This window comes from Sprattus sprattus (genome assembly GCF_963457725.1).
Source record: "Sprattus sprattus genome assembly, chromosome: 5".
NCBI lineage: Eukaryota > Metazoa > Chordata > Actinopteri > Clupeiformes > Clupeidae > Sprattus > Sprattus sprattus.
In genome coordinates this window covers 33,282,823-33,295,033 of record NC_137924.1, presented here as the reverse complement: position 1 = coordinate 33,295,033, position 12,211 = coordinate 33,282,823, and the positions used below count along the sequence as shown (strand labels likewise).

At 44.2% G+C, this 12,211-nt stretch overlaps 1 protein-coding gene across 1 annotated transcript in view; it reads left to right on the top strand.

Moving 5' to 3' along the window:
- The window catches only part of fam117bb (family with sequence similarity 117 member Bb), a 45,178-nt gene extending 44,317 nt beyond the window's left edge, over window positions 1-861 (top strand). Inside the window, exon 8 of the mRNA XM_080838429.1 lies at window positions 123-861. Within this exon, the coding sequence (XP_080694555.1) occupies window positions 123-417 (295 nt within the window). The 3' untranslated portion in view covers window positions 418-861. The remainder of the gene's footprint in view (window positions 1-122) is intronic.
- The last annotated feature ends 11,350 nt before the right edge of the window (window positions 862-12,211 follow it).

Genomic DNA, 12,211 nt, shown 5'->3' with positions numbered 1-12,211 from the left:
TACTCTCCTCTCTTCCCCTCCCCTCAACTACAAAGATTGTCTGTTTAAACAAGTTTTTAACAAGTTCCTCTCCCTCTCCCTCTTTCTCTCTCTCTCTCCCTCTCTCTCTCTCCCTCCATCAGTGTGAAGCCCCAGCAGCAGCTCCCTCAGGTCTTGTGCCCCGACAGGAACAAGGTGAACTTTGTGCCCAACAGCGGCTCGGCCTTCTGCCTGCTGCCCCGGCCCCGGCTGCCCACCACTCAGGAGCTCAGCTTCAAGGGCCCCGTGGGGGTCGCTCTGGGGGCCTGCAGTCTCTCCCCGACCCCTACCGCCTGCCCCACTTCATCCCCATCACCCTCCTCCTCTTCCTCGTCCGCACGTGGTGGCTGTGCCGCCAGTCTGCCCCTCGTCTGCCACGCCGAGGAGAACGAGAGTTAGGACGTGGTGGTGACCCCATCGCTTGCATTACCGTGGTGACCCCTGGCTCAGCAACACGCTTGCATCCTCCACCCACATGATCAAATTCTCAGCAGACATCTCATTCATATCCATAGAGGAAAAACATCATGACAAACAAAAAAAAGAAGAAGAATATTCCAGTTATTATAGGTAGACGTTAGCGCCTAGCTGACTGGCCAGAACCGTGCTGAAGCTTGTCCGCACCTGGGCAGCACCTGGGCCGCATCTCCCCCACTGACAGCTGCTGTTTGTTCATTATTGCATCAGTGATGAGGTGCAGCAGTTGCATGTAGACATTGTTAGCTGGTGTATCCCAGTTGGAGTGTGTTGGTGACGGCTAACGTGTCCTTGCGCCTGGGCAGGATTGTGTGCATCAATAGACACACCAACACCCCATGCCCCTTATGATGAGCTGCCATCTAACACACACACATACACACACACACACACACACACACATACACACACTACAGCCAAACGCTAGCTAGCTGTAGCCACTAGTTGTACAGTGCTCCCCACCTCTTCTCTAGTGTGAAACATTTGTGTGGGGAGTCCGCCTTAATTTAGCTTAGCTTTACGACACAAAGCTAAACATAAACCATAGAAATGCCACAGGAAACATCTTTCTCTGTGTTTCCTGGCAAACTGAGACTTTTTTTTTTTTCAATTCTACCCACTTCTGCAAAGGGTATGAGTTATGCCCTGTCTTTTACACAACAGGGTGCTTCAATCAGCAGTGTGAGATAGTTACATAGGATATTACATATTATTTTACACTGAATCTTCAGGATTCCAATGTGATCAGTGCTGCCACATCAGCAGGGTGTGAGCTGCAGACGACTGGGGGAGGCTGTCAGTGATCTCTTAGCTGTGTGCGGATCTTTGATGTCAACGCAACAGTGAGCTGCAGACGACTAGGGGAGGCTGTCAGTGATCTCTTAGCTGTGTGCGGATCTTTGATGTCAACTCTGAGAGGTGGCTCTCTTCTGCCGGTCTCCAGTGGTGACCAGTGACTTGAGGTCATCACCATGGCTTTGAACTCTCTCATTCCAAAAGGTCAAAATGACTTCCGCTCCCGCTCCTGCTTCTTCTGTTTGGTTGTTTCATTGTTGGTTTGTTTTGTGTTTGTTTTAAGTTTGTTTCATGTGTCTATTGAATGTTGCTTTTGCCATTTCATGTTCTTGTTTTTAATGACAACACGTTTGGAATATTTGGCTCCTTCTTTGACAGCCTAAGTATCAGGAAAAAGAAACAAGCAAAAAAAAACAAAACAACTATTCCACACAAGTGCTCCAGCAGTCTCCTGGGTAACTGTGCATGCTGTGTCCATGGTGACTATATGCGTCATCTCTGGTAACAGTACAAACACACACACACACGCTTCTTTCTTCAATAATGTCGTCTCATTGGAAACAGCATTTTTCTCCTTGATACACTGTTGTGTTGTGTTGTGTTGTGTTGGGATTTGGGGAGGTTTACAGGGTGTGCTGATCCAGAACCACAACACAGAACACAGAACCACAACACAGAACACAGAACACAGTCCAATGCGGAGCAGATCTGGTTCACACCCAGAAGGGATCTGTCACAGTGTGACCTGTGAATACAAACACTGAAAGACACCGTCTATGGGGAGAGATACTGTGTTTCAATGTGAGCTATCACACACACACACACACACACACACTCTCACACACACACACACACACACACATCCAATGCCGGAAAGTGCCTGTGTGGAGAAGGGACAAAATACCACAAACTGCCCTGAGATGATGTTGCTATCCTTGCAAAGACACACACACACACACACACACACACATGGTTTCACACATGGCTTGTAATGTGTGTGTGTGTGTGTGTGTGTGTGTGTGTGTGTCTTTGTGTGTGAGGTTTAGGGTGTGTTCCGTCTCCAGAGGGTTCTCTGCAGCCTTCCTGTTGTGGGAGCTGTGTCATTGTTAAGGGCTCGCTGTTCTACTGTGCTTTAAAAGGAACATGAAGCAGAAACTTGAAATATCTCAGCACTTTGTGTTTTTTACTATTATAGTTCTTAAAATACCAGCCTTCTGGGCCAGCATGAGAGGCTTAGACCGCAGTGCATTCTGGGAAGGATGTGGGCCATGTCTCCCATCTGTGCAGTGGAGTAATGGCTCCTTATCAGCACCCCACACCTGCAGAATTCCTGTCTTTTTTTGTCCTTCAGTCTTTCTGTTCCAGTGGAAAAACTGTTCATAGCTCTGTTAGTTCTTCTCGCCTCAGGAATGTAACAAAACAAAACAAAAAAAAATCCTTTCCTTTCCATGCTTGGCCTACCACATTGACTTCAGTACCAGTAGATTATATTGTATCGTCTGCAATGCCCCTTAAGTGCAAATAGGGGAGTAGGTGTGTTTGTGTTATGTACCACAACTGGGGCAGGCTGCAGTCTTTTAATTTTGTATTTTTTGGCAGGGGACTTGCCATAAGAGAGACATTTGTAGAGAAGGAAAAAAAACACAAAAGCCTGTTTCCTGTTATGTGGTCTTTCTAGGTAGCGTGTCATTACATTAGTGGAGAGGTGTGTGGCTTAGGGAGTGACATTGAAACTGAATAATTAGATGAATGAGTGAGGGAGCGGATGATTGGATGAGTTAAATGGTGTCTTGGAAGGTGACAGTAGGTGAGTTGACCATGAGTGTTGACCAAGCCAAGATGAGTAGGCTACGCGCAAATGACTTGTGGTATTTGATTTAAATACCTTGTGTGCCTCCTTTACCTTCCGTATTCCGTGTGGAGGTAGAGTGCGGTCACTCAGTAAGTGTGTTCTTTCCTATGGACTTCTTCTTCTCTTCTGCTCAGTCCGTATGTCCATGTTCCATGTGTCAGTGAATTAGACTTTCCAGTGTTGGAAAACCATGACTGTTTGCTATCAGAAGAAAGAATAAAATACACTTGCTCTTAATCCAAACTTGTGATTATTGCTGTTTTTGTTCTTCTCTCTCCCTCACACTCACACACGTTTTTTACTTTTATATGTGTGACCATACGGTATAGGACACAGGAGGATTTCTGGGTTAGCCAGATAGCTAAACTGAGTAAAAACTTTTTGGGGAAACCTCACATGAGTTACTTGGTCCCTATTACAAATGCTCAGGGAAGCTGTCTGGATGGTTCAGTAGGTATTATGTTTTGTGTCAGGCTCCGGGAAAGACGTTACTTGTCCATGACATCTTGTCTAGTTAAACAATCAGTGTACAACTTTGCCTTTTAGGTATTACTTTGGCACAGAAAGAAATATGAAACAATAAACAACTATTATTATCATTTGCCATTATTTAAAAGTCCTCGTCGAAAACATTTGGTGGCATCTGCTCGCGCACCCGCAGCAGGAAACAGGCGTGCCGTTTAAAGATCGCTCGCTTGCGCCTTCTGGTGGACGTTGTGAGAATAGACCGTGTGGTTACCAAGTTGAATTTACTGGTGGTGTCAGACAAGAATTGCAAATAGCCAAATATGTGGTCTTAATCTCATGAAGCATTTGAGAAAGGAATGTCACATGAACGGGGTATGTGTTAATGAGCACTCACTCTTACACATAGTTTGATTTAGTACAATTTTGCATTAAAAAACTTTGAATTAAATAAAAAAAATGTCACTTACTTTTCTAACATAAACATTAGCCTACACCACTTACTATGAGTGACAGTCCTGTATCAGGAATGCCAGTGGAAAGGCTTTATATATCAGGTAACAGCTGACAGGCATGGACTTGGTGCCGACCTGTGGCGGATCCAGACTCTGGATGGAGTGGGTCGGAAGAGAGGGGCTTGTGTGTGAGTTGGACCCAGACTCTGGATGGAGAGGGTCAGACGAGAGGGAGAGGGGGTCAGACGAGAGGGAGAGGGGGTCAGACGAGAGGGAGAGTGGGTCGACGAGAGGGGCTTGTCTGTGAGTTGGCGTGGACCCGACCGGCGCAGGAGCCGAGCGGCGGCCAGACAAAGAGAGAGGCTGGACATGGAGATTGGCCTTGTAGCGCCGTCAATTAAGACCCCTCACGGCTGGGCTGGGGGCACGCCAGCTTTAATTACACCCCCTGCCTGCACACAGGCTCACACACACACACACACACACACACACACACACACACACACACACACACACACACAGGGTGCTCTCTCACAGGCCCTCTCACACACACACACACACACACACACAGACGAGGCAGGCTTATGTGTAGGGGCTACTGCAGTGGGCCGACTGGCAGGGGTGAGGGTTGTCCATCTGTCACCCCTCACTAACTTGATATGCCCCCCCGACACACACACACACACACACACACACACAAATACACATACACATACACACATACAAACACACACTGTCTCATCCTCCCTGACCTCCTGTCTGTATTCTGAGTGTTTAAACGAAAGATATTAGTTCAGATGTGTTTTCCTTCATGAAACTCTGCGCCTGTTCTATATAATTACACACCGGCAGTGTGCATTGTATTCACTGCTCTGAATAAATATATTATTATCTTAATATGCAAAAAATAAACTGCATAGTGTACATTTGAACAGCCAAATTATCAGACAAACAGCAATCCATCTGTTGGGAAGGTAGATGAATTGGAAATCTTTTAACATCAACACTGTGTAGTATTATAGCATCAACAATGTGCTTGCAGCCTCACACTGTGCTCATGACTGGAGTATTACATCACTGTGCTTATGACTGGAGTATCACATCACTGTGATTATGACTGGAGTATTACATCACTATGCTTATGACCGGAGTATCACATCACTGTGATTATGACTGGAGTATCACATCACTGTGATTATGACTGGAGTATCACATCACTGTGATTATGACTGGAGTATTACATCACTGTGATTATGACTGGAGTATCACATCACTGTGATTATGACTGGAGTATTACATCACTGTGATTATGACTGGAGTATCACATCACTGTGATTATGACTGGAGTATCACAGCATCAACACTGTGCTTATGACTGGAGTATCACATCACTGTGATTATGACTGGAGTATCACATCACTGTGATTATGACTGGAGTATCACAGCATCAACACTGTGCTTATGACCGGAGTATCACAGCATCAGCACTGTGCTCATGACTGGAGAATTACAGCCTCTACTAACAATAATACTTCCTGTTGCTCCACTGGCAGTGTAGGATAGAATAATAATACTACTGTTAAGCAATTCATTCAGTGTAGGATAGTAATAATAATACTAGTGTTAAGCGATTAATTCAGTGTGGGATAGTAATAATGATACTAGAGTTATGGGATTCATTCAGTGTAGCATAGTAAAAATAATAATAATAGGGTTATGGGATTCATTCAGTGTCGGACAGTAATAATAATGATAGGGTTATGGGACTCATTCAGTGTAGGACAGTAATAATAATAATAGTGTTATGGGATTCATTCTCAAACAGAGGCCTACTGGTAGTACTGTTTACCTAAAGCCACAGGACATGTTGTTGGATGTATCTGCTAATTATGAGTTTAGTATGATCTTAGTATGATTGTGTGTTGGTTAATTTTTTCAGTTTTACTGAAATAGCTAAAGACAATAATCTGTGACACACAGTGAACACCATTTGTAAAGAGAGAAGTAAGAACAGAGCACCATAGTACAGATATAGAGCGTGTTAATGAGGGAAGGGGAAATTAACAATCAGAGGTCAAAGGCCATCTTAATGCACATGGCTAGAAAACCCATCAGGGTGTGTGTGTGTAATGTATCATTTACAGATGACAGCTAAACTAAGCACAACATAGTGTAGTTGGGATGGGTCATTAGTATACTAAAGTATACACAACTTAGTATAGTTGGGATGGGACAGTAACAGTGTGTTTGTGTGTGTATATGTGTGTGTGTGCGTGCGTGTGTGTGTGTGTGTGTGTGTGTGTCTGTGTGTGTGCGTGTGCTTGTGTGTGTGTGTGTGTGTGTGTGTGCGTGAGTTGCTGTGTGTGTGTGTGTGTGTGCGATAATTCACAGCTGACAGATATTGATGTACATGATGATGATGTCAATAATAGAGACACAGTTCTGTGGTCAAGGTGTATCTGTGTCTGTATGCGAATTCACAGCTGGCAGGCCAACATAGTTACCATGTTCATCTCAATAGGAGTGATCTCCATAGTTACCATGATGTTCATCTCAATAAGAGTGATCTCCATAGTTACCATGATGCTCATCTCAATAAGAGTGATCTCCATAGTTACCACGATGTTCATCTCAATAAGAGTGATCTCCATAGTTACCATGATGTTCATCTCAATAAGAGTGATCTCCATAGTTACCATGATGTTCATCTCAATAGGAGTGATCTCCATAGTTACCATGATGTTCGTCTCAATAAGAGTGATCACCATAGTTACCATGATGTTCATCTCAATAGGAGTGATCTCCGTAGTTACCATGATGTACATCTCAATAAGAGTGATCTCCAAAGTTACCATGATGTACATCTCAATAAGAGTGATCACCATAGTTACCATGATGTACATCTCAATAAGAGTGATTGCCATAGTTACCATGATGTACATCTCAATAAGAGTGATCTGTATAACTACAACTGACCTTTAGTCCCTGCTGTATATATGAATATGTGTGTGTGTGTGAGTGTGTGTGTGTCCCTGCTGTACATATGAATATGTGTGTGTGTGTGAGTGTGTGTGTGTCTCTGTGTGTGTGTCTGTGTGTGTGCGTGTGTGTGTGTGTGTGTGTGTGTGTGTGTGTGTGTGTGTGTGTGTGTGTGTGTGTGCGCGTGCGTGTGTGTGTGTGTGTGTGTGTGTGTTTGTTTATGTGTGTGTGTATATCTGTGTGTGTGTGTGTGTGTGTGTGTGTGTGTGTGCGCGTGCGTGTGTGTGTGTGTGTGTGTGCGTGTGTGTGTGTGTGTTTGTTTATGTGTGTGTGTATATCTGTGTGTGTGTGTGTGTGTGTGTGTGTGTGTGTGTGTGTGTGTGTGTGTGTGTGTGTGTGTGTGTGTGTGTAGGGGTTATGGAGTCAATGGGAAAGAACAGGCCTGTTTGGACAGGGGCCATACAGTGCTGCGTGTGAACATGTGAGAGCTGGCCTTCACTAAAGCCCCACTGAGCAGGTTGGGGTAAGGGGGGGTAGAGTGAGGGGGGTTGGGGGGGTAGAGTGAGGGGGGTTGGGGGGGTAAAGCGAGGGGGGTTGGGGTTCGTCTACTGGACACCGGGCCGACGGCATGCATGACTGCCCCGCTTCAAACGGGTTGGGCCCGTCACAGACTAACACCCTCACACACACTCTAGCCAGTAACAGAAAGCAGCTCCAACACACACACACACACTGCTCTCTTTCCTCAACACAGTTGAAGCACATACAAACACACTCACAAACACACACACAAACACAAACACAAACACACTACACCCCTAGCATTTCTCAACACAGCATCACATTACATCTCCCCAACTCAGAATCAGCACACACACACACACACACATACTTTCTTGCTCCCAGCACACACACACACACACACACACACACACACATAAACACACACACACACACACACACACACACACACACACTCCCACTCGCTCTCCCTGTGACCCACTCATCTCATTTCTGACCATGTGAGCATACCCTTCTCCCGCTGAGATCCCCCCTGCGTGTGTGTGTGTGCATGTGTGTGTGTGCCTGAGCAAGAGAGCCTCTAATCTCCATGACCACTGTAGGTCACTCCAGGACAGGTCGGTCGGGTTCGTCTCCCAGCCGTCCTGGAGCTCAGGATTACAGGGCCCCAGATTCCTGGCTGCCTGAGCAGAGCTGGCCGCTCCCAGGCTGGCCTTCCCTCTGCCCCTTTCTACCCCTCTGCCTCTGGGCATGCCTGTGTTTGTGCAGGGCTCAGGGCTCAGCCCCCGGCTGCGCTGTGCTGTTAGTTTAGAGCTGACAGAGGATCAGCTGCTTCAGCAAGACCACTCACGCTAACTCACGCTAACACTAAGGCTAATGCTAAGTGGTGCTGGCATTGATAGGCTTCTGCTGCTCCTCCAGAAACTGTTAGCAAGTGAGCACCTCTGCTTCCATGGCATTGACCGGTCGACAGCAGCGGATGGCTCCATTTGACCCTCAGGGGTCAGAGGTCAGAGGTCATGATATCCACCTTACTCCTGAGTGATTAATGCAGCTCCTATGACAACCAACACAAAGGTTAAGGCTAATACAAGTTCTCAATGCCTTCATGAACTAATCCTTTATTTCGGAACAAGACAGAGACGAACAAATATCAGCCTCCCACACCCCATCACTCTAAAGTCTATGTCTACATGGAGAGTAAATATTCACTACAAATTCTCTATAAGTGGCATATTACCCAAGCACCAGCAGGATATACTGTATCTCACACTCTAATCAGGTGTGACATTGACCAGCATGACTCTCTCTCCGTAACTTTCTCCATAACTCTCTCTCTCTCCATAATTCTCCCTCTGTAACTCTCTCTCTCCATAACTCTCTCTCTCTCCATAACTTTCCCTCTGTAACTCGCTCTATATATAACTCTCTCTTTCTATAACTCTCTCTCTATATCCATAACTCTCTCTCTATGTAACTCTCTCTCTATATATAACTATCTCTCCAGTACTCTCTCTCCATAACTCTCTTTCTAACTCTCTCTCTCCATATATCTCGCTCTATAACTCTCTCTGTTTATGAAACACAGGATAAGATGTTTCATAAACAGAGTAACTCTCTCTCTCTCCATATCTCACTCTCTCTGTATAACTCTCTATATATATAACTCTCTCTCTCTCTCTCCACACAACTTTCTCTCTCCATTACTCTATCTCCATAACTCTCTCTCTCCATAACTCTCTCTCTTCATATCTGTCTCTCTCTCTCTCTATCTGTAACTCTCTCTCTTTCCATAACTCTCTCTCCATCTCAAACTGAGATGTGTGCCACTGGCACTGAGGGGCCCTGCTCTGACCTCGCCAGCTCCTCCAGCTCCTCCAGGTCCTTCAGGTCCCGTGGAGGCTGCAGACCTTTCCTGTTTGCTCTGGAAGAATAAACACGGAGAGCTCTGGGTGGAGCAGTCGGGTGTCCTTCCCTGCCCCAGAGAACAAACAGTGAGTTCATCCACGGAGGAAGAAAAACAAGACAGAACCAGAGAATAGAGAAATAGAAAGAAACCTGTGTCAGACGGCAGGGGATTATGCGCAGAGAGGAAACAACATAGCTTACCCCTCCACCCCTTATACCCTGGGCTCCTACCCCCCCCCCCCCCCCCCCCCCCCCCCCCCAACCCAATACCTTGGGCCCCTCACTGCAAAGGCCTACTCACGGGTCCCATCAGACTCACAGAGTTATTGCATCCTTTATGTGTAAAATATACCCCTATGTAGGCATTTAGGTGACATTTATCTCTAAAGACCCCCAGTGAGCCTCAGCCTGAGACCAAGCTTGGTTAATGTTCAGAGTCAGGAATCAGGCCTCCAGGACTGTTTTGAATGCTCCTGTAAGAAGTGTGGGCTGGTGTGTAAATGCAATCTGGTATTCTGAGAAAGGAATGGTGTAGGCCTACTGTAGTAGAAAATACAGAGCGTTCAATCTCTGTATGAATCCAAATGCACATAACAGAAACAGTTATGGTTTATTCAGTGAGGATGACCAGTGCTATGTTAGTGCTATGTGCTATGTTAGTGATTTTACTAAATGACTATGTACTATCTACTAACCACTATAATTATTGTCCGGAATTTGCAGAACTTTATCATAACACCTTCGGCTATCTCTCCAGTTAGACTGATGTTTCTCCCTGCATTACAGAATAACCTCATGGCTATTTCTCTCAGCACAACTTATATACTTGCATTGCCAAAGTTATCCCAGTACTTCTAGATTGCCCTTTGCCCATAGACCTAAGAAGACCTAATCAGAAGCTGTTGTTGTGCTTCCCTCTTCTGGACACAATTGGAACGACATCTGGGATAAATATTGTTTTGGCTCTGTCAGCGATTTGTTTAATTGTTTTAGTCATGTAAGAACTTGAATTGAGAAACAGAGCGAGAACTAGTATATCAGGAATTCGGTCATTTATGGAAGCATGGAAAGTTCGCGCCTGTTCTTATCCGTCTCTTCTTTTTGTTAACACTTTGAAGGCATTCCCTGTGAGTGAAAAATATGAATTAATGTTCATGTATAGTTATTGCATTTGTCCTGTGAAATGTTTATAATGAAGTTGTATTAGTCAATTCATTGTCTGTTGGATACCTTCATTTCGATTCACCTAGCTAAAGCAGTTCATACTTGCTTCATACACTGGTATGCTACATGCCTCATGCTTGTATCCATCCTATGTTTTTGTACAATTCACATTACTTTTTTACTTATTGATGTATGCATCTGTATTTCTGTTTCAACTCAACTTCAGTCTCTGTATCCAAGGCTTATTGTGTGGTGATGTTTAACTTGCAGCATAGCTGAATAAGGAAACTAAAGTGAGGCCAGCTTAAATGTAGAATGAGAGAACTCGTAACATCATATGACAACACGAGATCAACTACTTTCTTGTAATAAACCAGTTTTTTAATCCCTCAATGCAAGACAGACATAATGCATTAAACATGATACAACGAATACCTTGGTTGTGTTATTGTCCTATATGAAATCTAAATAATCAATTGTAAATTCCAACCATGGATAGGCTTTGTAACCTTGATAAGGGTATAGCAACACTAACATTTTAGCTTTCCACAGAACCATTCCAAAGTCATAATTTGCATCCACATCTACATAATAATTATAATACAAACATTTTCAAAAGAAAAAGAACATTTCCAAATATGCACCACTGTTATTCTATATTTGAGCTTCTCCATGTCTGTATAATTTACTGAGAACTTCTTTTTTAAGCTGAAAAAGTTTAAATTATTTAAACTTCACATCAAAATCCATTGTAGGCCAAGATTATATCTTTTTTGACAGCAGTCCCCTCTGTTATCCCTTCAACATCCTAAGGTTTGAGTATAGCATACAGTGTTAATCAATTACTTTTATGCATTGTTTTTTTCAGCGCAGAACTCTTGGTCTTGCCATACCTCCATCATGAGTTACCCTAAAAAAACAATGGATGTTAATAACAGTATGGAGGTGGAGGTAGAGGATCCCAACATAAGACCCCAAAGAGAATTTAAGAGTGGGGAAACCCAATCTGGAGAGTGTCATTGGGAGGTCCCCTCTACAGACAATCATCTCGGTGAAAGTGTGGGTACCAGTGGTCAAAGGTGAGCGTAACACAAACCATCTTCACCAGAGTAATGCATAGGATTCCTAAAGTGTCTTTTCTGTAAAAAAGTAAAGTAACCTAGCATTCTCAGAATGAACATCAGTATAGTAACCAAGCATTCTCAGAATGTACATCAATTCAGTCTAATGATGTGAGTATGTATGTATAATGAATGATACAGCCTCACTTCAGGTCATTCATATGTGCAGACTTTCACCCACTGTGTTTTCTATGAAGAGTGACCAGTCAAAGGATCTTCCTTTTGAATTTACAGGAAGAAGTAAACACACTAGGTATTCATATTGCGTCTCGTATAACAACTTGCTTTATCATTTAACAAATGGATATTTTAAAATCTTCGTCACATACCATAAATTCCTTTTAATTTAATCTGATCTTCATCTCGTCACTAGGGTTGATTTGGACAGACCAGACTGTAAGCTGTCAGATAATTCCACTCCTGTTGACGAGGCTACTGGGTATGTGTGGAGAAAC